General features: G+C 43.5%; 1 protein-coding gene across 3 annotated transcripts; it reads left to right on the forward strand.

The window, feature by feature from the left end:
* Positions 1-910: 910 nt before the first annotated feature.
* CMTR1 (cap methyltransferase 1) lies at positions 911-26,108 on the forward strand. Of its 3 annotated transcripts, none has more exons than XM_075204444.1 (25): positions 911-1,060; positions 3,004-3,101; positions 4,305-4,448; positions 6,251-6,402; positions 7,201-7,359; positions 7,512-7,604; positions 8,081-8,152; positions 9,691-9,785; positions 10,060-10,132; positions 10,477-10,675; positions 10,993-11,111; positions 13,368-13,464; positions 14,298-14,430; positions 15,236-15,415; positions 15,587-15,643; positions 15,885-15,942; positions 16,090-16,158; positions 16,291-16,422; positions 16,508-16,630; positions 16,740-16,831; positions 17,054-17,122; positions 18,481-18,528; positions 18,815-18,927; positions 19,011-19,119; positions 25,058-26,108. In XM_075204444.1, the coding sequence occupies exons 3-25, from the start codon at positions 4,313-4,315 to the stop codon at positions 25,218-25,220; spliced, it is 2,541 nt and encodes an 846-aa protein (XP_075060545.1). In that variant the 5' UTR covers positions 911-1,060; positions 3,004-3,101; positions 4,305-4,312; the 3' UTR covers positions 25,221-26,108. The 3 variants fall into 3 exon arrangements, with proteins under 3 accessions (XP_075060545.1, XP_075060543.1, XP_075060544.1); XM_075204442.1 differs by having other exon boundaries at positions 911-1,022; XM_075204443.1 differs by having other exon boundaries at positions 1,049-1,137.
* The last annotated feature ends 672 nt before the right edge of the window (positions 26,109-26,780 follow it).

The raw sequence follows: 26,780 nt of genomic DNA on the forward strand, positions 1-26,780 counted from the left end.
TAGCGGACAGTATATACCACAGATACTATACACAGGTAGTGGACAGTATATACCACATATACTATACGCAGGTAGTGGACAGTATATACCACATATACTATACACAGGTAGTGGACAGTATATACCACAGATACTATACACATGTAATGGACAGTATATACCACATATACTATACGCAGGTAGTGAACAGTATATACCACATATACTATACGCAGGTAGTGGACAGTATATACCACATATACTATACGCAGGTAGTGGACAGTATATACCACATATACTCTACACAGGTAGTGGACAGTATATACCACATATACTATACACAGGTAGTGGACAGTATATACCACATATACTATACACAGGTAATGGACAGTATATACCACAGATACTATACACAGGTAATGGACAGTATATACCACAGATACTATACACAGGTAGTGGACAGTATATACCACAGATACTATACACAGGTAGTGGACAGTATATACCACAGATACTATACACAGATAGTGGACAGTATATACCACAGATACTATACGCAGGTAGTGGACAGTATATACCACAGATACTATACGCAGGTAATGGACAGTATATACCACAGATACTATACACAGGTAGTGGACAGTATATACCACAGATACTATACGCAGGTAATGGACAGTATATACCACAGATACTATACGCAGGTAGTGGACAGTATATACCACAGATACTATACACAGGTAATGGACAGTATATACCACAGATACTATACACAGGTAGTGGACAGTATATACCACATATACTATACACACACACTGGGTACTGAGCACAGCAGGCACCATACCCCATGCAGGGAGGCCAGGCTGGCACAGGACCATGGTAACTAGCAGCAGGCAGTGAGCCGGGCAGCCGGTGACGTCACATGGAGGCGCCGGGCGGCGGCGGGAGGAGATGACGTCACTGTGTCACTGAGGAGTAAACACCCGGAGATAGGAAACCGGAGACCGCGGCCGCGGAGAGACTGACAGTGTCCTCCATATAACGTATATCTCTCTATATATAACGTATAGCTCCCTATAGTGTATGTGCCCTCTGTATAATGTACTTATATCCCTATAGTGTATATACTCAGAGATAACATATAGATCTCTCTATAGTGTGAGTATACCCCGTATATAATGTATAGATATCTAGTGTGGGTACCCCATCCATAGTGTCTGTATACCCAAAATATAACGTATAGCTCCTCATAGAGCATGTGTACACTCCTTCTATAATGTATTTATCGTCATATACTGTGTATACCTCTATATAATGTGTATACACCACTATAGTATCTGTATACCCTGTATATAACATGTAGCTCCATTTCAGCATGATAGTGTGTATCTGTTATAATGTAATGTATACATCTCTGTTGTACCCCCCATATAAAATGTATATATTGCTCCTTAGTTTATGTACAGTCTAAATACACACACTCAGTGGCCACATTAAGTGCACTTTTCTAGTACTGGGTAGCCCCAAGAACAACATGATTTTTTTCGTGGCATGGTCTCTGGTCCATGTTCTCACGGAGTTGCTGCAGATTTGTTGGCTGCACATTAATGCTGTGAAGCTCCTGTTCTACCACATCCCAAAGATGCTCTATTGGATTGAGATCTTGGGACTGTCGAGGCCATTGGAGTACATTGAATTCATTGTCATGTTTGTGGAACCAGCTTGAGATGACGAGTTATCATGCTGGAAGTAGCCATTAGAAGATGGGTAGGCTTGGGCCACTAAGGGATGCACACGGTCAACAACAATACTTATGTGGGCAGTGGCATTTAAACAGTGCTTAATTGGTATAATGGATTCAGGGATTCATGTTGTTGACGCCAAATTCTGACCTTACCATCTGCATGTTGCAGCAGAAATGGAGACTTGTCATACCAGGCAACGTTTTTCCTGTCTTCGTCTGTCCAGTTTTGGTGATCTGTGCACACTGTAGCCTCAGTTTCCTGTTCTTAGCTGACAGAGTGGAACCTGGTGGTAAATGTATCATAGTCCGGTTTTTGCATCCCGCGCGAGATCGCCGAGATGACAGCTAAAATTTAAAGCGGCGTTGCCTTGTAAAGGGAAACTTGCCTTTACAAGGCAGCGCCGCTTTCAATTTTAGCTGTCATCTCGCGCGGGATGCAAAAACCGGACTATGATACATTTACCCCCTGGTGTGATCTTCTGCTGCTGCAGTCCATCCACTTCAAGGTTCGACGTGCAGTGCAATCAGAGATGCTCTTCTGCATACTGCATAGTTATTCGAGTTACAATCTCCTTCCTGTCATCTTGAATTAGTCTGGCCATTCTCTTCTGACCTTTATCTTTAACAAGGTGTTTTGACCCACAGAACTGACACTCACTGTATGTTTTTTGTTTTATGCACGATTCTCCGTAAACTCTAGAGGCTATCGTGCATGAGTGTCCCAGGAAAAGAGCAGTTGCTGAGATACTCAAACCACCTCGTCTGGCACCAACAATCATTCCATGGTCAGAGTCACTTAGATCACATTTCTTCCCTATTCTGGTGTTTGGTCTGAACAACAACTGAACCTCTTGACCATGTCTACATGCCTCTATGCATTGGCTGATTGGATATTTGCATTAACAAGGAGGTGTATCTAATAATGTTGCCACTGATTGTGTTTGTGTGTTTTAATTAATTGATTGTAAGTGATTTATCAGCACCCAGTATATCGCCTTAGCATCTCACCAGCTGTGTAACCTATATACTAGTCTGACAGCAGCTACGTAAATACATTACTTCCCATATGCCATTGTTATTCCACTGTCTCCACACATGCTGTACACACTATCCATTCCCTTGTAATCACATCATGAGGGTGTATTTCCCTTAACTCCTCTGTCCTTTGGTTTACACACTCTTATTTAGTGTAAACTCATTACATTGAGTGTGATGTATGTTAGGGGACATCCTGAGCAGACACTGGGTTTCTCTTATATCAGTTTCCCTCTCTCGCACAGCCGCATAGTGCTCCAACCAGGGCGCTGGTGATGACCTGAAGGAGACTCAATGCCATCTGGGAATCCAATCGTTTCTTGAGCTGCCTCCCATGCACCCTGTAAGTATAGTATATAAGATCCCTACAGAAGTATCCCAGTGTGCTTCTCCAAAACATGGTAAAAATGGCGAATATACACTTCCTGAGTGTGCATGGCTTATGATCACTGGCCTTGGGTTGTTGATCATGTAAATATGTCATCTACCGTATATCTGTCTGTGTAGAAGGGGGTTAAAAGTCTTGTATTTCAGTTTTTAACTCTAATTCATAAAGTTGCTGCACATCAGATCACCTGCTGAAATCATTTTGCTCTCAATTTCAATAGCATAATATGACACCCTGCAGTTCTGGGCAAATCCCAGTGGTCATGTTTACTGGAGCATGCCCTCTTTTGTGCTGCTTCTTACCCTCCGCACTGGAAGCCCACCTGCCATGCATCTGCAAAGAATCAGTAGCACTGGTTTCCAGTGATCGTAGCTGTGTTACTGTGGCTGAACCGTGCTCCTATATTAATCAGGTGCCCTGGTGATATCAGTGTAGGCAGGGTTTGACTAACGACACGACGGGTTATAACATGACACCTTGGCACTCTAATTGTTGGGAAGCAGTATAAATGCAGTGTTCATGGCACTTGCACCAGAGAAGGGATAGAACCCCCACCCTCAGCTCTAGCAGGAGGCGGAGCTCTCTCACACTCAGCCCTAGCAGGAGGCGGAGCTCTCTAATACTGGAGAATTCCTGCGCTATACTTTAAAAAAAGGTTTAAGTGGTGATTTCTTTGCTCCTAAGATGCTAGTTTACAATCATTACAATGTGGAGGTATTGTTTTTCTAACTAAAGGTATAGATGGTTATTGAGGATTTGAGCAAGAGGCTCAAGGGCTTTTCTCCCCCTAAATTAAGATTTGGGAAGATCGCGGGGTGCCTTCTGGGTCCCTCTGGGACTTAAGTTCTACTATTATTTATCTGCTCAGATTTTCTGTTTCTAATTGTATAAGCTATTTTCTCTTGGCTGTACGTATGGAGATCCTGCTGGCAATGGAGGGCTTAAGCTAGCATACTAGCATAAAGGCTGATATCTTATTATTTAGCTTTGTAGAAAAGGAATTAAAAGTAAATTAATCGCTTAACATCCTTCTTATTAGTTGGAGAGTAGAATGGCCGGAGTTTAGATTTAAGACCAATCAGATTGTGATCAGCTTTTGCTTTATAATGCACACATTTTTCATACTCTTAACATTATATTCTCACACTCACATGTCAGAAGTGAGAATGAAGAGACGAGCTGAGCGCGAACTCCAGAGCAGCTCCTTCAGTCGACAGAAGAAACAACGTGAAGAGTCGTTGGGGCTCAACTTGAGCTCAACCTCTGATGATGACACTCAGTACAGCAATCATGGCACCCAAGGCAAGTGTTACTCGTCTATACTTCTCTACTGTCACATCATGGTATCCTGTACTATACCGTCATATCTGTACCCAGGGTCCTCTATAACTTTACCTCTAAGAATGTCGTCTTGCACAAGAATGTATCTGTATTGTGTTTCATTCAAACATTTAGACAATGGAAATGATCCGAAGAAATATCTTTTGCTGTATTTTTTAAATATGCAAATATATCGTAATGTAAATATTTTCATAGAAATCATTGTTTCGAGGTTCATTGAGGAACCCTTGTTTTTAAATGTGGTGGGGATTCATACATATATAGAAAAATATATAGGGAACATAGGAGGAAAGTACCAGAGATGTCTGGTATTTACGGTGTAAGGTCAGTCCGGTATAGAAATGACCTTTAGCAGCTGCTGGTGTGTCTATGCTGTCCTGTTGGGGGGGTCTGTGTGGTTCATTTGGGGTGAGGGGGGGAGTCTATGAAGGAGACTGGGGTTGATGTGAGCCTAGTGTTCTAAGCACAGACTTACTATCTACCACTGTAAACCTTTAATTACCTAGATTTCTTCAGTTACCATCTCTGTTGCATCTCACGCAAACTTTCAAGATCTGGTGATAGATCAGCGGTGGTGGGGGCACTAACGGGTGGGAGCGGTCCTCACATCGCCGCTGTGACCCGTAGGCAGAATGTTCATCACCCAGACATCAGAGTTCTGGTCTGTATAGGGAGGGGGGTCATCTACTAGACCACACTCCCTTAGATACCTGCCAAACAACCCAGAGGGCAGCTGAGGTACTCTCACAAAGAACCAGAGTCCGCAGTTCCAGGCTGCGTTACACAGAGATCCCAGCTTAGAGACCCTGAGGAGTCTGACAAAGAAAGGGATCAGGGGAGTTTGTACAGGGGAACCATCTCTACTGACCCACGGCAGGTCTGGTTGGGAGAGCGACAGATTATAGTACAATTGCTGAGAATTGCCCATGACATACCCATAGCTGGACATTTAGGCGTATTAAAAACAAAAGCCAGGTTGGCACACAACTTTTACTGGCCTCGCATGGAGTCTGACGTAGCTAATTTCTGTTGTTCTTGTCTGACGTGTCAGTGTGGGGAAGTCTGGACGTATCCACAAAGCCCAATTAATATCTTTACCTGTAATTGATGAAACGTTCCATCGCTGTGGACATATATAGGGTCTTTGGCCGTATCCATCAGCTCCGGGAAGCGTTTCCTCCTGTGGTAGATGGCATTACTCGGGTACCCAGTACTGTAAGACAATCATCATCATCATCATCATCATTTATTTATATAGCGCCAACATATTCCGTAGCGCTTTACAATTGGGGACAAACGTAATAAACTAATAAACAAACTGGGTAAAACAGACAAAGAGGTGAGAAGGCTGCTCGCAAGCTTACAATCTATGGGACAATGGGAGATTGACACATGAGGCTAAGTATACATTTTGCATCTTGGCCCAGCCAGACTGCAAAGGTAAGGTGACTTATAAGCTAAATGATCCTGTCACACAACAATGCTGGTCCGGGGGTAGTTGTCTTCTGTGAAATTGTGTAACAGGCTAAAGGTAGTGAGGTTAAGATGGTGGTTGAGGAATATTATAAGCTTGTCTGAATAGGTAGGTTTTCAGAGAACGCTTGAAAGTTTGTAGAACAGAGGAGAGTCTTATTGTGCGAGGGAGAGAGTTCCAAAGACAATGTCATTTAATACAATAATCTCAGGTCTTTTGCTTACTGTTCACTATTCACATTTCACGTACGAAGATTCTAAATGTTATGTTTAATATTCTTCTTCCGCAGAGTCTTCCACAAGTGGGACTGGCTCCGACAGTGAGAGCGATGAGAAGAGACCGGTCTTCGGGTTTGGGGGTAAACAGAGCACCTCGGACCCCCTTGCCGAAGGAACATCCTCTAATTACTCCATGTTTAACAGTGTCTCCCAGAAACTCATGGTAACTAGCAAACTGCTTGTGTCCCCCTGTCTCCCCCGCAAGTCGGGGGAGTGTGACAATGGCTCCGATGTTTAGTTAGAACACTAAGTACAAAACTAAGAATGTGGCTTCATTTTACTCCAGGAAAGTGAGCAACATGCAAAGAAGATCCTCTGTGTAGAGTGACTGAATATTTTAGAAAGTGGTTACAACAAGAGGACCCTGTATTTCCGATGCATGATATAATGCTGTAGTCTTTGGGGTGTCCCCTCCTCTGCCTAACTCTTATATACTGTCCTCCACTCTCCTCCTCCACTTGCCTCTCCTCCACTCTTATCACCTCTTCCCACTCCAGAATCCAAGACTTTTCCCGTGCAGCCCCCCTTCTCTGGAACGACCTCCCTCGTTCCATATGCCTCTCTCCTACTCTGTGCTCCTTCAAACGTGCACTCAAAACTCACCTCTTCCTCAAAGCCTACCAACCATCTACTTAACCCCCATCTCCTCCCTTTGCTCGTCCTCCCTTCTCTCCTCTTGCCTCAACTGGCTCCTCTTGTGCCTGGTCTGTTTACCCCCCCTTAGGATGTAAGCTCGTATGAGCAGGGCCCCCTCCCCTCCTGTCTCCATACCTGTTCTTCTGCTCCGTCTTTACTGCATATGACTGGCTGGAGTTTCTGAAGTATTGGTACTTTTTGTTTATGTTCTGTATGGTTTCACCCTGTATAGTCTACTGTTAGTACTGTGTGCGGCGCTGTGGATACCTTGTGGCGCCTAACAAATAATAATAATAATAATAATAATACTGTTTTGTCCTAATAGGCCAAGATGGGTTTCCGCGAGGGAGAAGGTTTGGGGAAGTACAGTCAGGGCCGAAAGGAAATCATCGAGACGTCCAAACAGAAAGGGCGCAGAGGTCTTGGTCTGATCTTAAAAGGGTTCGAGAAGGAACTGAATGTAAGCTGGAAGGACCTGCCGGAGGTGAGTGTGGATTACAGTATGCAGGGTCCGGAGACTGGGGGATGTCCTGAAGTGTACACCACTGGCTGTGCTGGTGTGCTATAAATAAGGATAATGATCATCATAATAGACTCTCCTGATAGATGAAACTCTAATGGGCTTTGTTGCTTTAGGCCACAGCTTACGAAGAAGTCGAATGGTTTCCAGAATGCACCACAGAGATCCCTGATGCTGACGAGCTGTCTGATTGGATGACAGCAGGCAAGGTAAAATGGTGATTGGATAACAGTGAGGAATGCAGGATGGTGATTGGACCACACAGCAGCAATGTGGAAGATTGGACAGGAGTTTGTAGAACAGTGATTGCGAGTGGGAGAAGGAAATCTCTCTCCCGCTGCTCGAGGTGTATGTAATTGTGTGGGGATGACTGAGAGCCGTGGACAGTGATAGTTACATCTCATCTCTCAGATGGCATATATCCCACATCTTCAGCTTTGTGTATGACTGGGAGGAGTGCAAGATACTATTGAGGATGGAGCCAATGACCGAGCACAATCCTCCACTCCAACCATATTGTAATTACTATGGAAATTTAGTTATCGCCCTTGGACTTGGCTCTTGTTGGTATATTGGTGGACAGTGGATGAACCAGTTTAAATCTACTCTGTTTGCCTGTTCCTTACCTAAAGACCCCTAATTAGTGAGTTAGGCTAATGCTCTCTACTGCCATCTTGTGTTGCAGAGGAAGATGATCATAGACGACGAGACTGAATTCTGCCGAGAGAAGCTTCTGAGTAGCCTTTTGGAGTGCAAGGTGCTAATCTTTAAGTATCTTTTCCCATCATTTACATCTATACCAGCCAGGAAAATATCTCTTTCCAATCCTTGGCCCTACAGGAAGAGTCCTGTAACTCCCGAGAGGGGGGTCACGTTGCAGACATTAGACTGTTCTTCCTCTTGGTAGAAAGACTTATTGTCAGAACTTCTACAGTGAGAATAAAGAGTCTGCAATGTACAATAATCCCCCCTCCCGCGCCAGCTGTCTCTCCGTAGGCCGACTCTTGGTCTCACTTTGAGCTGCTTCAACTCTGAAACTAAACTATGCAAAACATGATCCTCCACAAACTACAAATACAGTATCTCTGTCAGTGCTGCCTTTGTTGTTTATATTGGATATTTATTCATCCATTCAGGGAGAGAGGCAGAAGAAAAACAAGTTTGACTGGATTTGTTCCATATAGATGTCAGATGAGACTCCAACACTGATCAATTACAATCCCCATTACTGTGTGTATATGACTTACTAATCGTGTGATTGTGAGAACAGTCTAAGTAAAACTATATGTGAGCAGTTCTCAATGCCGCATCCCAGAAAATCATTCATAAGGAGCAAATCATAATGTTACTGAATCACCAAATATAATCACAGTACATACTGGATCACAAACGTGTTCAGGCAGATATTAATATAAGCAATATAATGATCCATGAAGCACAGACCATACAAGACACAGGAGCATCGTCCTTTCATAAATGGTCCAGAAGAGGCAAAATAAAACCCCAGTGTGGGGAATAATTTATTTCCTTTCCCCAGAAATAGTAATTGGTTAAATTCCCAGGATCAATTACCCTCATTATATCCTTATACATTCTGCTAATTAATCTGCCATCAGCCCTTCATGTGGACAGGGATTCCATTGCGTAACCACCCTTACAGTAAAGAATCCTTCCTATGGTAAACTTCCAACTACCAACCCCTTGTCCTCTCTATTTCTTTTTTTTTGTTATGTTGGACAAATCTTTGTATTGATCTCAAATATATTTATTAATATTAGGTCATTTACAAGGCGCAATTATTTTTTATTGTTCCACTCCCTTTATATTATTCAGGTCAGAAAGAACGCTCTCCTATATGTAAAACAAAACGGGGTCTACATACAAACACTCTCCTATATATGCAAGATCTCTCCAGAACCATATAAAAAATATATACATTATTACAATAAATATAAAATAATATAGTAGATAAACGTCTAATGATTAATGAGAATGTGAGCAGCCACTACCCTCAACTTCAATTTTAATCCACAATTGTGTCAGTTTGTTCTGCTACTTTAAATATTTTGCCAGTTTAGAATGATAGCAGTCCCCTTACAATTTTAGAATGTAGGAAATAAAGATTGTAGTTTTAATTTACTAATGTTTCCCCTGTGCACCACAACTTGATGACTCTTCTCTTTAATATCTTACTACTCCTTACGCCTATAATGTTTCTTTGTGTGGAAGAATGATACCTTGTAGATTAACTTTTAGACTGAAATATCCACCTGTCGTTTCTTGTGCTCCTTGTAGAGTGCATTTGATGAGCTGGAAGGTGAGGAGATGAGAAGGGCCAGGACACGCTCTAACCCATACGAGATGATTCGAGGGGTCTTCTTCCTAAACAGGTGGGATGTAGTTTTTGTATTATTTATCATCATTAAATGATGGAGGATAACTCCTGACATTACTGCTGAGAATCCAATGAAGAGACACAATCCTAGGTGTGCCTAGATTCCTCTTGCCGGCGTTATCTCCGCTTTGGTAAGATGTCTTTGGTTAGTACAAACATTCCTTTGAAAATTGAGAACTTAGTACAGTGTGCGTGTCTGTATGATAATTGTGGTTATATTAGGTAATAGTGATATATATTATGTAACAAGTATCTGATCACCTCCCCAGGGCCGCGATGAAGATGGCGAATATAGACCACGTGTTTGATTACATGTTTACAAATCCCAAGGACTCTCAAGGGGTGAGAACTTTATTTATATGTATCATGAGCTCAGGGCTTTTTAATGAACCTTGTGATTGGATCAGACCATTATGAAAACATTAAATAAGCATACAATATAATGTGTAACATTGTCTGTATTGATTAGGCATATCTTAGAATCCGAAGTGGTTTCTCTTACGCAATTAACAAGCAGAGAAAACATTTGTCTGTGGATATTTTAATATTTATTACTCTATAACTGTTTTGGACGTGTTTTTTAATGGAGGTAGGATATTGCTGTGCCAGGGCTAGGATATAATCCCAGGCTAGTCGTACATCAGTGAGATTTATATGTTATCCGTCTGCTCCATTCTGGTCTCCAGAAACCGCTGTTGAAGGATCGAGAGTCTGAGTTGCTTTACTTTGCCGATGTCTGTGCCGGCCCAGGGGGCTTCTCGGAGTACATCTTGTGGAGGAAGAAGTGGCACGCCAAAGGGTTCGGCATGACTCTAAAGGGACCCAACGACTTCAAACTAGAAGACTTCTACTCTGCGTCCAGCGAACTCTTTGAACCTTATTACGGTAACTCTTGTTTCATTTAATATTTAGAGACTGTAAGTGGATATGATGAGACCTATACAGTGGCCATATGGAGGATGCCCACAGAATGTTCATTCCTTTATTCTGCCGATGACTCTGTGTTATTGGAACAAAGTTGTGGTGAACGTCTCTTGTGACCTGAATGAGATTGAATTGTGGAATCTTTATTAGAGATGGCTAAACGAAGCCAAAAGAATTATACAGGCAGAGTGGCTATAGGAGATTGTGTACTTTCTGACTCAATGTATAGGTAACCTCTGTCCTTACCGGTCTCTGCTCTTTTATCTCTTCCCTGGCAGGTGAAGGAGGGGTCGATGGGGATGGAGACGTCACCCGCCCAGAAAACATCACAGCTTTTCGCAACTTTGTTTTGGACAACACAGACCATAAGGGTGTGCACTTCATGATGGCAGATGGGGTACGTCAAATCAATAACCTCTGAGATTGTCATGACTATTTTAACATACATAAGAGTCCAACAATGTGTACGCTGCTCCATAGAGCCTTGAAACTGGCACACATGCCTGTTTACCCCTTTCTTAAAGGGGTTGACCGTAATCATTATCATCATCATTTATCTATATAGCACCAGAAAATTCTGTAGCGCTTTACAATTGGGAACAAACACAGCAATAAAACAATACTGGGTAATACAGACAGATAGGTAAGATGGCCCTGCACTTAAGCTTAGACAATTATTGAACAATCACCACTAACCACTTGAGTGTTGGCCCCCTGATCCCCACTGCTACCGCAATGTAAATAACGCTCCACCAGCGCGAGCAGGCCAGAGAGGGTAAAGCTATCGGCGCTGGCAGCCTCAATCGTTCCTGACTCTGTCCTAGTTGTCCAGGTATCTCCTGGACCAGTTGTCTCCTGCAGCAGTAGGGAGACACAGACCAAGGGAGGTTTGTGGAAATCATGTACAACTATGGAACCTCTTGGGGAAAATTGAAGAAGACTGCAGTTCCTGTAACAGACACGGTGACCTGTAAGGACCCCTCAGACAAGAGGTGCCTGTCTTGGCCGCCTTCTTTGAGGATGTTACGAGTGGGAAGAGTTCCTCCCTGCACCAGATGTTCTCCACCACAAGAGCTCCTTTACCTCCTTGGATGCAAAACAGTAATGGGATCGTTCCTTGAAGCCCCAGTTGTCCTCCTTGGTGCAGCCTAAAATAACCATTTCTGTACTGTTAAATGGCCCTCTCCAAAGCTGGACAGTGGTAAGTCCTTCTGACTTTTTGCTAAGACCCACGGGCATGGATGTGCCTGTGACTCGTCTCCTCTTTTTCTGCCTTGTCAATTTACCATTTAAGGGTTGACGACATGATGCAGTCATCTGCCCGGTTCCGGATCATCAGAGGGACACAAATTTCATCCGTAGAGTTATTCGAGATAGTAGTCACTACACACGCCAGTCTTCTGGGATGATGAGCCGGGTACGTGGTCACCTTAGGTGTCTATCTTACCAATTAGTTGGTCGTCTGGGCCATCCTCCCAGCTCTGAACACCTTGATGGTGCTCCTCAAGTATATACACAGACTGGACCACATTCTCATTTATCGCTTTTGAGACCTTAACCTGGTTCTAAAGGTCATGCAGGGTGCTCCCTCTGGAAGGTCATTTTTCTCCTTGCTTTTATTTCAGCTGATTGGATCTCCGAGCTGGCAGAACTTTCCCATGAGTCTCCATACCTTATTTTTCATATAAACAAGGTGGTTCCGGGTATTGTCTTGTTCTAACCTAAGCTTCTGCGGGTCTTCACATCAACCAGAAGCTAGCGATACCATCCTTGTGCACCTAGTCCATGGAGGCAGTGCTTCACTCTTTCAATGTGGTGTGTGGTGTACAGATCCTTCTATCCAAGGCTCGGGAGCCCTGTCGCTTGGGCGCTCACTTTGTAATTTACGTGGGACATAGGAAGGGATGCTGGGCTTCCTCTCAGTTTGTCTCCTACTGGATCAGGATTGCAATCCAATAGGCTTAATTTGTGGGTATCGGTTACCTCTACACTTGACCGTGAGCGGTTTTTCATGGGGTATTGATGGAACAGGTCTGCAGAGCGCCCACATGAACGTACCTGCCTACCTTTTCCAAATTTTACAAAGTGCACTTTGCACCTGTGAAGAGGCCGCACTTCGTAGGAAGATCCTCAAGGTGGTTGTACATTTCTAGGCAACCATTCCCTCCCCCCCCCCCCCCACCTGTTGAGAGTTGCTATAAGATATTCCTCACTGTGTCCCCTTACCGCTGTGTGAGAAGAGGATGTAGGGGGGCACAGAACACTCCACCCAGGAATGTTTATCTCTATCTTACACTTCTCCTTCTCTTGTCTCCTAAAGGAATAACATAACCCACCATTTATGCCTCCGTACAGCCTCAGAGGAAAGGATTTAACAGGAAGTACAAAGATCCCAGTTTTCCTGACTCCACACTCTCCTGTCTCGGTTGTTCGCACTGGTGGTGTGTGATTGCAATGTGGTAACGTGTAGAGTGATGGAGAACAGGTGGTCCTAGAGGTGATTAATCCCTTGTAAAGACCTTATGGATTTTGAAAGATATTGGTGACAAGTTTAATCACAGGAATTTGTTTAAGTTAAAGCACCACACCACACCACACCATGCCATCTGAGGGTATTTGAGTGAAGTGTTGTGAGAACGTGTCGCTTTTGCAGGGATTCTCTGTGGAGGGCCAGGAGAACATACAGGAGATCCTAAACAAACAGCTGCTCCTCTGCCAGTTCCTGGTGGGACTCTCCGTCGTCCGCACAGGTGACGTCTATGTCTGTTCTGTGTCTGTGTCTGTTATGTGTCCAGTTATTCCTCACTCACAGTAAACATACTGGGCCTGATTCATCAGGGAACACAAACTGACAGCAGTTGCTTTTTTTTTTTAATCTGATAGAAATTGTACGAATGTCCAGCTCAAGTCCAAGCAGATCTCGAGAAGTGTTTCTAGGAATACGAAGCTCGCTCAGCCTATACATCACATGCTGTATGCAGACAGACCCAACTCACTGCAGGATACGTACAATGCCTATATTCAATATAAAGTTCTATCAGAACGCATAGGAAAATAAATAAATACATTAACACCTGTTAATAATATAATCATTAATACAAATACAATAAAGATTATTTTTTTTTCATGAAATACATTTATTATGATGTTATTAATGTCTACTGTACATAAAATACATTTTTACAGTTGCTGCTGATTACAAACACATGTTCTAACTGTATACACAGCCGTCAACGCTATCACTTGGCACTTACACCTGACCTATAGCTGGTGCCAGTGGTACGGCTTAAAAACATGTATGGACGTATATGCGCTTGATCTCGGCACATCCATACTGTACCTTCACTATGTTCATACACCCCATCCCTCCTCCATTCCACCCTGCAAACCATAGGTAGACGTAAGTGTTATTTGCGATGAATTGAAAGCACTTTTGCTCACTGGCACATAGTCCGTTTATGAACATGCAAAGAGCAATTGTATGAAAATTGCAGCATTGACGCTCCCTGATGAATCTGGCTCATTGTATCTGATCTTTATCAGCGTAGCTGGAAATTGATAATATTTCTTGTGACCAATACAGGAGGACATTTCATCTGCAAGACCTTCGACCTGTTTACGCCATTTTGCGTAGGCCTAATCTACTTACTGTATTGCTGCTTTGAACGGGTCTGTCTCTTCAAGCCGGTAACCAGCCGGCCGGCAAATTCCGAAAGGTGAGCGGTGAGAGACGAGGAAGAGCATGGCAGAGGTGTTTATTTTACCAATGGTTCCCTTTCCTCTATTTCTCTGCTGGAGGTGACACTTGTAGTGTCAGCTGGCCTCCAGCAAGTCTGCCCACTGGCAGAGGGTGCCACCCATCCCCTGGTCTCCCTCCTGTGTATTAGGAGGTTTGTGGCTGGCACTGTGATGGTGGGGTAGAGACAGAGGTAGATCTTCTTCTCCTCCCCTGCCCCCTACTGTCAGTCACAGTGCTCCCAATGCAATGATTGTATAGGTGTCACCAGTGACCGGAACTTCCAAGAGGTGAGGTGGGAACCCTGCCTCCCCCAGGCTGTGTGGATGAACACTTAGACCGTATACCAGCTGCTGTATATATTGCCGCGTATTTGTCTTTATTCCATTAAATAGATATTTAGTTTTTGATGATATTTATTGTTTAATTCTGATGTTGTTTCTGTGTAGTATCTTATTTTAGTCAGACTAAACCTCTTGATGGACAGTGGTAGCAACAGTGCCACCTGCTGGGGAGACTGATAAGTACACACTAAATATTGCTTTTTATATCAGATTGTAGCAAGATAAAGTTAGTTCAGTTGTATTACATTTTCCGCAATATAGTTTACAATAATATTTTAATGATTGCTTTCCGTTAAGGGTGTATTTCAAACTGCCGACATACGCACAGTTCTGTCTAGGCGACCGTACTCTTTTCCCTTTGACATTATTCTTTGACTGTCTCTAATAGGCCAATATGTCTTCTGTTCGGTCTTTATATTTAAAAACTCTCCCCCCCACTAGGTATGTAGTGTGCCGAGGCTTGAAGGCGGGCATAGAAGATGTTCGAAATTACTTGTTTACGGTGAACCTGCGTCTCAATGTGCTGCGTAACTCTGATCAGGATGTAAACCTGCTGGTGCCTTTGGAGGTGCTGAGAGGAGACCGTCCGTTTTATGACTACATGGTCCGCTCCAACGAAAGGTGAGGACTGATCTCTCTCTTATGCTGAGAGTCCATCATAACACCATCCTGTGTTTACTACAAAACCATTGTGCTGCTTAATGACTCTACCATGCTTTCCCTGGTTCTTATTCCCCTCTGCATTTAGTGTCTCCTATAACTCTTCTTCATCCTCTCCCTCTTGTTATCCAGCTACTGCGAGATGCAGATTAAAGCTCTGGCTAAGATCCACGCCTTTGTCCAAGAACAGTAAGTAAAAGAAACTGCATTTCTTCTGGATATATGGGTTTTATAACTGCGCAGTGGTTGGCTGTCAGTATACATTATGTTTAATTACTGTTCTGCCATTGGCTGTTAGATCAGGTTAAGATTAATGACTCCATAGCGATTGGTTGTCGCAATGCTACGTTATTTAGGTAAAATGTTGCTCCTTGCTCTCGTGTTTTAATACAGGTATGAATTTGTGTAGTGACCACGTTTTGTTTTCTAGGACCTTGAGTGAGCCGCGCCAGGCTGACATACGTAAAGAGTGCCTAAAGCTGTGGGGGGTGAGTAGAGATGGTCTATGGACATCATATAGGACTTGGTGGCCCAGTAATGAAATAAATGGAGGGGCTGAGACTAGGCCCTGTCTTACATTGTTCCTCGCGTAGAGTTTGACGTGTTTTAGTGAAAGTATCCGTTTTTCTTTGCAGATTCCTGACCAGGCGCGAGTGGCCCCTACTAACTCTGACCCAAAGACCAAGTTCTACCAGCTCATTCAGGTACTTGTCTGTCTCGGGGTGCCACTGTCCTGGCTAATCCCATTATCATGAGTTACAGCTTGTGAGCTCCTCTTTGTGTAAGTGACCTCAATCTACCCACTTCCCAAAATCTGGGTTCTTTTTTATTTCTAGAGCCGGGACATTGACGTTTTCAGTTACAAACCAACCCCTCTTACCGCTAAGACCCTGGAGAAGCTGAGCCACGTGCTGGACTACAGGTGCATGGTGTCCGGCAATGAGCAGAAGTTCCTCTTAGGATTAGGGGTAAGGGTCCTTTGTCCGTGGCCTGATCATACCTGTTGCTGTTTGATGGGTGTCCTCTGTGTCATATGTCCTCTGATCTCTGCAGAGGTCTCAGATCTACACATGGGGGGGCCGCCTTTCTGACCGCTGGACTAAATTGGACTTAAAAACAGAACTTCCACGAGACACCCTCCTGTCTGTGGAGATTGTCAATGAGCTGAAAGGCGAGGTAAGTGACCGCCTACGGCACCACCACCGGTTACCAAGCGGTGACTGGCAATAGATGGGCCAGGGTTCGTATAGCGGGTAAAGTAAATGGCTTATACTGTGATTACCAGGGGAAGGCACAGAGAAAGATCAGCGCCATCCACATCCTCGATGTCCTCTTCCTCAACGGCATGGACTTCCGGTCGCAGCACTTCAACCTGCGGTAAGCGCCCATCCGCCATGTTTTCATTGCCACCGGCGCTCTGTTGCCCGATCAGCTTCAAGTGATGGAAACGTTGAGTAGTGGAAAAATCGTTGTCTGAAGCTGTATTCTGTGGATGTGTTACAGAGCGCTGAATGTCCCGCACATTTCATTTCTTACATTTTCTGCAGTTATTAATGATGATTAGTGTGAGTAGTATTAATCACTCCTCTTCTGCCCCAGGATACAGCTGGCGGAGAAGTATGTGAAAGCCGTTTCTAAGCCCAGTCGCCCCGACATGAACCCCATCCGGTGAGTGGCCTAAAACAGGGCTATAGCTGTACTATATAATAATCCTATTTACCCGTTATTACTGTAGGTTAATCTCTGAGATGGTCATTATTAATGATTCCTCTGTGCTCTAGCTGTCCAGCACATGCTCATATCATCTCTCTGTCCAGGTTGGGAGTACATTTTGGTAACTTGGTCTGCTGCCACTTACCGCTTCCTCTGACTGAACACGCGACTAATAACTTCAGACCCCCAGCTCTGCAGTTTGGCCAAGTCCCCATATTCTTGTATTTCACAAAGGATTTTAAGATTGACATATAAGGTCTTTGGGAGGAGATGTAATTATGAAAAAATACAAATAAATCAAATTCTGTTAGGGCGCTCCACTCAGGTGTGCAGCTGTATATGATGATGGAACATCCACCAATGCTCAAATATAAATGTATATTAAAAAAAAGATCCATACATACACTGTGCGCTTCCTTCTTAGCACAACAGGAAGAAAATCACAATGCAGTATGTTCTTTAATAACTGGATGTAACACAACAATCCTAGAAAGGACTCAATTGTCCAATAGACAGAAAAAAACATAACATAGCGCAATATTACAATGAAGAAGTCCTATTCAAAGTGACTTCCACCACCATATAGGATAATGACTTCAATCTTCCACCATGGATACCCAGTGTGTAACAGGTTGACCCAATAGTCCAAAAAAGAGGGGGACCCCTTGTGGATGTATGCTTACTCAACACGAGGTAAAAGTGCATCCTCATTACAATATCATGATCATTCTTCAATGTGGTATGTTGATCATTACTCCAATCAATGCTCCATATATGCATAGAAATGACAATAAAAAAGGAAGGAGATCTAGTTTATTACCAGGATAAAACGATTTTAATATCCACACTATGTCAAAAAAGTAATATGTAGGACCCGTACCAAAAGGCAAAGGAAACAACAGCATAGAAAGTACATGACCAATAACGGTACAGAACAGCGAAATTCTCCTCACTACCGTTTCCTCTGCTCAATCATCGGATCACACAATCATCCAATATTTTTCTTTCCAAACCGAGGGTCTTTATCAAGGAGATGTAATTATGGACAGAGGCAAAATCAAAGACTTACTAGTATATGGTAGACTTGGTACAATCTTTAATAGAAGCTAGCTGAACACTTGCAACAGGACTAATATTATTATTTACATTTGTCTTTTAATATTTCCATTCTACACGTACAAGGAGGGAGTGGAAGAAGGGAGGTTTGGGGGGTTAGTTGTAATACTGCAGTCTGTCATATTACTTGGGTTTTGTGAAGTGAATTTAGCAGTGTCTCCAGCGTGGTCGAGCTTCTTACTCTTCTTTCTCCACAGGGTAAAGGAAGTTTACCGACTGGAGGAGATACAGAAGATCTTCCTGAGGTACGTTTAATTTCACCAATTCTCTGCAGTGACAATAGGTCTTCAGCAGTTTATTTCTATGAGATAATGTAGAGATTCTACTGTACATACAAGTATCAGTTACACAATGAATACTCCTGTTCTGGCGCACAGTGTACTCTGGCTGATTATGTGATGCCCCGCACACCAGGGTGTGCTGATGATGACTACTCTGACCCCTCCGTACGGTTCTTTCCATCTCCCAGATAGGTGTTGTGTGTCTAGTGCTTCTCTTGATGGTATTGTGTCCTCCTGTGTATGTGGTCAGGTTGGAGATGAAGATTATTAAGAGTTCCGGTGGGATACCACGACTGTCCTATACTGGAAGAGACGATCGTCACTTTGTTCCGTCCGGGTTGTACATTGTGAAGACTATGAATGGTGAGAGCTGCCTGCGCCATATGTAATTACTAATAAAGATTGGAAATTAGCACCGTAACCTACTGTCTGGTTTCTTCCCACAGACCCATGGACAATGGCCTTCAGCAAGAGCCGCAACCGCAAATATTTCTACAACCTCAAGACCCAGAAGTCCATGTTCGAAGTCCCAGTGGAATCCATAGCACCATTTCAGTAAGTCTGATCCCGCCAGAAGAGCCGTGTGGTGGTTCTGTAGTCTCTGGAACCACTAATGGTCACATTATATGCAGATCAGGACTAGACCATGTGTTTTGGGGGTTTTAGTAAGAGGTTATCTAAATAACGCATTTACTGTGCTAGGATGCTGTGATACTTGGATTTCCATTTAGACTGTTGGTTTGTGTCTAGCAGTTCTTGTGTGTATGAGCCGTCTCTATACTGATTCTTCACCTCAGTGCAATGCTTTGTCCAGACATTGTCATAGAGGAGAATTGCTGTCTTAATGGAAAAGTGGGTGATGTGATCGGATAGCAAGAGCTACCATTATAAAAGCAACAGAGTGGACCCTTTCCAAAGCACAGGGAGGTGGGGTGGGGTATGGAGGGTTAAAAATAATGTAACTGGTGTCTCTGTTACAATCTGTGCATGTATCGTAGTGAGTGAGGCTTGTATTTTAGCATCTCTATAGATGTCAGTGTGATGTCGTGCCTGCTTCAGTTTGTTTGTTTTCTTTCAAATTTTAAGGAATAGGTTCCCTATACCGAATATTATTATGGATATTACAAGTCTCCTCAGAGGTGTAACTGGTATAATACAACTTCCCTGCCTCTTATATGGTCGTGGAGCTCCCTGGTGATCTCCATCATCCTTACTATTTACAGTAAGCGATACATGATCCATATCTTACTGCCGCTGCTGAATGATGAGCGAGGTGCTTCAGCCGAGCAACCAACCCCCCCTGCGCCTTCCACCCAAGCTGCCTCGTACCCAGTAGACGTAATCTTTCCAAGAATATTGGAGTTGCTTGGGGGAGAATTGAATGTTGAAGATAAATCTGAGCTAATGAACATTATTTGAATAGGTTGCTAAATTTCAGGAGCAGATTCAGGGGATCGTCGACTTGTGGGGAGGACAACAGCCTCAGTATTTTAGGATAATCATCTGCCTTCCCCATGTTTCATGGAGCCAAGGAGAATATTGTTATCTGTCTGGAAACACTTGAGATTACTTGTAACTCTTATAACATCACGGAATAAATGGAACATATATTCTATCTGCAAAACTCACCGGCAGGGCCAATGTCACCTATCCAAGAAGTACAGACTGGATTATGAAGTACGAAGAGGTAAAATTAGCCTTATTGGCTAACTGCTATCTTGACTCCATCACAGTCAGACTTCCAACGCCCTTATGAATGGCTCTCAAAACTCCCATTTGGAGTTTGAGAACAAGTTATCTAGACTTGTGGATTTGAGTGTCTGGAGGTGAGAACCTGGGGATACTAATTCAGAGGAGCGTTTGCTGGATTGTTGGGCATGAAATGGGTAGTGGACCGAGACTCCTAAACTCTGGAAGAAGCAACGATGGATCATAAATTTGTAGAGACTTGGGGCTAGATTTACTAAGCTGCGGGTTTGAAAAAGTGGGGATGTTGCCTATAGCAACCAATCAGATTTTAGCTTTCATTTATTTAGTACCTTCTACAAAATGACAGCTAGAATCTGATTGGTTGCTATAGGCAACATCCCCACTTTTTCAAAGCCGCAGCTTAGTAAATCTAGCCCTAGGTCTGGGTTACATAAAAGGACACCCTCAAACATCTCCACCTATCCTCTTCCAGGACTAGAGAAAATCCTTCCCAAGTAAATAACCCAGTATACCGTAGACCAATGCCAGCCCATTATAGGGATATAATTACACCATCAGAGACCAAGCTGTGTCAGGTGTAGATCAACAAACTTGCTCTTTGTCCTCTGTCTGGTTATATCACTCCCTTGTACCCAGCATCAGAAAGTCCGTTCTGAACTTGTAGCTGCTGTTGCACAAGAAGAACCTATTATTCATTCCTTTTGTTCTGCCCATACACTTTTGTACATGACTGTCTTTCCAGTTACCAGCCCTTAGCGTAATAGCTGCTATTTTGCTGGACCATACAGTCTTTCAAGCGCAGCCCCAAAAGAGTTGTCTTCATATTACAGCAGAACCACCAAGCTTTTTGACAGCTATACTTTGCCTACTAAAGAAAGAGTTCTACTGGAATTCATCACACGTACGATGTTCTACCCTATATAATTGCCCCCTTGACCATGATCCCTATCCTCTAATCTTCAAAGTTTACGCTGCAGACCTTGGATCCAGCGACGTGCAGACATGTAACCTTGTAGACCATATGGTGGTGAGTGGTAGTTATTAATGTTGGTGTAGCAAGTTGTGACGCTCTTCCGGTGTTAGGAAAGCGACACGTTGGGGTGCTGTGCTGTTTGTGTGTGTCTGATGTTAGGGATACACCAACATGTGACACTTTCCTGACTCTGTGTCCCCGGTGTTAGAGAAGCAGCAAGCTACGGCGCCTTCATAAATGAGTTTGCATCTCCTATGTCAGGAAAGTGACAAGCTGTAGCTCTCTCCTGAATGTGTGTGTGTTCCTGGTGTTGGGGAGGTGGCATGTTACAGCGCTCTTTGGAAACAGCATTTACCACCAAAGGATGTCTTTATCTGTTTACCTAAGGTGGATGCCCCTGTATATTGTTTGTCCAAAGCTACCACAATTCTGGTCCTGAGTGCCGAAGCCCTTAAGGGTGGTACAGACAAATAGGAAAGTAGAGACCATTCTTAAGTCTGTCTGTAACAGCTAGGGCTTGTTTTAGACCATTTATAGTTCCTGTTTGGGTCAACACGGCTATAGAAAAATGTTCTGAGCTTAATGCTTTTATGCCTAGGTCCGATTTAGTGTCTTTTGGTTGAACACATCTGAGAGGCGTCTGAATATTTGGGACATGTTTCTGGATGCTTGTAAGACTGATTCAGAGTCTCAAAAAAACTCTGGAGTCCTTACTGTGATCAGTGGTTCAATTCCGCCTCAGATTTCTGGGTAAGGGTCATCATGGATCAGGGATATATCATCCTCAGAACAACACCAAGATGTTTTTTCGCTAGCAGCCTTCTGGTGGACCTGGCAATATTGCAGGTCCTTCAAGAAGCTCTTCACACATTGCTCAGTGGGGTGTAATACCCCCAATACCAGCAGACCACAGGGAGAGAAGTTTTTACTGAAACCTATTTTTGGTCAGAAACCAATGGTTCCTTTCGAACCATTTTAAACTTCAAGACTCTCAATATTTATGTTCAGGACATATTCAAGATGGAATCATTGAGATCTGTTATCAACAGCATGGAAAAGGGGGGTTCCACGGTATCCATGGAGGTTAAGGATGCTTATTTACATGTTTCAATCTGAATGGGGCACCAGCGCCTTTTCAAATTTGCGGTTTGGTCCCACTGTTTTTATATTCAGCGTCTACACTTTGGTCTGGCGACAGGCCCTCTGTTATTCACGAAGATTATGACCGTCATGGCTGCTTTCTTGAGATCCAAGAGGGTAATGATTATACCTGGCTTGGACGATATTTTGATCAAGGGTGGTCTTTCTGGTTCTGCTACTGGGCATGCTAGGATCATACACAGGGCAGAATAAAATATGGCAGCAATATCGGCAGTGTTTATGCCAGGGGTGGAAAACTGGGAGTCGTGTATCCAGAACAATCCTCTCTCAACCAGGACCTTTTTCAGCGGAGGATGACCAGATGTCAGCTAGACATCGACATGATGGTGTCTCAGCTGAGCTACAACGTGGAGAAAATGGTCATGGTCCAGGGAGCCACAGGTGTTTCTTGTAGATACTGCAATGGTCTCACGTGATTTTCATCTGATTTGTATGCTCTGCTGGTGTCGATACTGCAACAGATTCTAAAAAAGATAACGGGATTTTATACTCATGATAAATCCTTTTCTCTGATTCCATCTGGGTGACACTGCTACCATGGAGTTGTAGATTGGGAGTGAGGGAGTTGGCACTTATCTAGCTAACTTGTTACTTGGGAGCTGCTGACAGACCCCTCCCCTCTGCAACCCCCCTGTAGGAAGGGGAGAAACACAACCAAAGACCAAACAGCAGAAGAGCAGAAGGGAGGGAACACAGTGTCCTTCAGATGGAATCAGAGAGAAGGATTTATCGTAAGTGTAAAAATCCTATTTTCTCTTTCATCCTTCTGGGGGATACTGCTACCATGGGACTTACAAAAGCAGCCCCCCTAAGGGAGGGACCGCTCTGATTACCCGACCTGTAAAACACTACGGACAAAGCTAGTGTCAGAAGACGCAAACACATTGAACCGGTAGAATTTGGTAAATGTGTGCTCGGCATAGCTGCTCCGCCGAGACCCCATTCCACGCGGCCCAAGAAGCACCCACTGACCGGGTGGAAGGGGCAGTAATGCGACTGGGCACAGATCGGTTCACACTGATCTAAGCATACTTAATTGTTCATATGAGCCATCTACAAATGCTCTGCTTGGAAGCATAAGATCATATAGTAGTAAAAGAGCATCTGAATGTCTGATGGGTGCAGTTCGATGATTATATATGTGTAATGCCCTGACTACATCCAAAACCTCCGTCTGGTTATCTCCAGAAGGAGTAGAAGGTTCCTGAAAAACTGGAAGTACAATTTCTTGGTTTAAGTGGAACCCCGATACAACCTTAGGTTGGAAAGACAGAACAGTATGGAGGACCGCCTTATCATCATGGACAATAAGATATACTTCCCTGCATAACAGAGCTCCAAGTTCTGACACTCTCCGAGCTGAGGAATTTGCTATCAGAAAAAACACCTTCTATGTTAAGAACTTCAGATTCGTTGACTGTAAAGGCTCAAAAGGAGGAGACTTAAGCATTGAAAGTACCAAATTTAGGTCCCATGGAGCAGTAGGTGGTACATAGGGAGGCTGAATGTGCAATGCCCCCTGGAGAAATGTCCTTATTTCCTAGACTAGTACAATTGTGCAGCAGGAGAGGAGTCGCGGTCAGCAGTGAAGCAGAAGTTGGGGAGCATACTCTGTACTGTTCCCGGGCAGATCTTCGCGCCTTAGGAGATACCGTTGGACCGTCTTCTGTGGGGATGGAAGCTCTAAAATCCAGCTCTACTCCTCTGTGTTTCAACTGTCTCTCTCTTAGCCCCCCAATGTGCGCCACTTCTGTATTATAAGTGCACCATCGGGTCCTGCTGCCGTACATCAACTACTTGATGTACATAATTTACCTAAGTCCCCCCCCCCCAGTCACTCTTACGTTGGCGTGGGGTAACTTATTTATTATAAAGTGAAGGGTTCATTTGACCAGATCAGTGAATGCTTCGTGGGCAGCGCGACACAGGGCTTCGGCAGAGAAACTATGTTGGGGCCACATTTTCCTCTGTACATACTTTTACGAAATTTTGCAGAAGATGGACATAGAATATAGGTGTGTAGTTGTGTTGCCAAGACCAGAGGAGGGACTATAGCTAAGGGGGATAGTTCATTATAAGATCTGTCTCCAGGAAATAAAGTATACATTGATTTTTAATATAAAAAAGTATATTTTAGTAAAAAAAATAAAAAAATTACAAAATGTTTTACAAAATAAAATAAAGTGGTAATGATTCTTTAATATGTATCCTGATCTCCTCCTGCGTCGAGTGATGCTGTCCAACTCAGTTACACATGGTACACGAAGTAACAAATCTCTGTATAAAAATTATTATTAATTATAATAATTTTCCAGCTCAAAGAGTAATGAGAGAAGCTCCATTTTGTGTATCTTTCCACCCCCCACTTTCCATCTCTCCTTATGATGTTATTATAATGATTGTCCTCTATCCAGTATTGGTATTTCCCAGAAGTCTCACCTGAACTCTCCTGTGTTTCCTATCTCCAGATCGCTATTTATGTTACTCTTATGCTGATGTCATGTTACCCTTTGCACCGGATCTTCCCAGGGTCCTTAACAGTCCCTGCTGTCTCCACCCCATTACCAAATCCAGTTTTTCCTGTGCTCAGTGTATAATGTCCCTCCCGGGCTCTGTATGTCTTCACCCCCCCTGTGTCCTGTCTTGCAGTGTCTGCTACTCTGAACGGCTCTTTTGGGAGTGGAGCGAGGGGGTCCAGATTCACGAGTCTCAGAAACGGGACCCTAACACAGACAAGCTGTCCAAGGACGCCGTCCTACACTTCATTAGGATGCACCAGCCCTCATCTTCTGGGGGCAGAGAAGAGAGGTAGTGTTACATCGGATGCACCTCTCTCTGTTACTCTCCTCTCGGACTCAGATAGCTGGATCAGCTTTTAAAGTGACTTGAAGCTTGAGCGAGGGGATTCGAGGGGTTTCTCCTCCCATCTACTTTATTAAAGAAGCCTGAATTGCACTGCGGACGAGAGAAAGTCATTGGAATAGGTTTTCCTTTATCTCCTGCTCCTCTGGTACATTGTTTTCTGCAGGTGGTGACATTTGCTTTATTTTTAAACACATTACATTTTTTTGTTCTTCAGGTCCTTGAATTATAAAAAAATAAAAAGAAGCAAAAAATAGTGTGGAAAAGAACCCACTAAAGTTGGGCCAAGCAGCAGCTGCTTTAAAGATACACATATTTTCAGGGAGATTTAAAATAAATATATATATACACAGACATACATATAATCTTACAAGCATTGTCCCATTCTACAGCTGCAGTATTTTGAAGAACATGTGAGGGCGATTTTCAGAAGGGCAGATGCATTGGGCGGTATATTTTGGGAACACTGTTTTACTGTTTTCTGATGTTTATTGTAAGTTTCATGTCAAGGAATTCCTGACATCGGTCAGTGGCCGTGGTGTCTGTAAGTACTGGATTTCACCCACATTGAGTGTACTCCCAGTGTCGCTAAGCAGGACCGCATCCCTATGAATAAAGAACGATGCTACAAGAGACTCGTCTGAGGAAGGAGATTCGCATCACTGATAATGGAGACAACATCACACATACTCTGTGATATGGTATTCTTCTGCATGGTTTGCCTGGTACCCATGGTATCAGAGACACATCTCACACCAACAGCAATAAAGATTAGAGTTTGGATACCTCAAGGTTATTGTACCACAATGAAGATCAGTAAAGGCCTATGCGTTTACCAGCCCGGTGTGTGGGTCGTTCTGTCTCCACCAACATGATAAATGGAATTCGCTATTGTTCAGTTCATGCTGTTGGCGTTCCTTGGGAACTGTAAATGTAATACAGATATTGCATAATACAGGTAGTGAAATCTTCTGAGAAGTTGCAGATTATAAATGCTGAGCACGTGTCTCTGCTGTAGAGCCACTTATACTACACGTTGTAAGATCAGATCACTGAACTCGTCTACACTAACCTACCTTTCTGGAAGACTTTTGTTAGTGTTAAAACCGATCTTGCCGTATAAAGCCGTAGACCTGTCCTCCCAGTGATTCGTACCAAAATATGAGAAAAAAAAAACGATATAATTTTTTTTTAGCAAATTCATGGTTGAAGAGGGAAATAAAATCCCGACGGCAGCAGGTTAGTGTGTGTTGGAGGGGTGCTGGTAAAATATAACAGGTAAGAGTTGTAATTTGCAGGGCTGTTGGTATCGAGTACGAATTATAATGAGTATAATTTGGAGGTGATTTTAACATCCCTTGACAACTCACTGTCTCTGCTGCCACAAAACTTCCACTTATTTCCTCCTGTGGTCTCTCCCAGTGGACTTCATGACCCAACCACTGTGATGGACACTTACATGCTCTTCATTCTAGTTTCTCTTGACCTCTTTTTGTCACACGGTCTGACC

The sequence above is a fragment of the Mixophyes fleayi genome, chromosome 3, assembly GCF_038048845.1.
Source record: "Mixophyes fleayi isolate aMixFle1 chromosome 3, aMixFle1.hap1, whole genome shotgun sequence".
Taxonomy (NCBI): Eukaryota; Metazoa; Chordata; class Amphibia; order Anura; family Limnodynastidae; genus Mixophyes; species Mixophyes fleayi.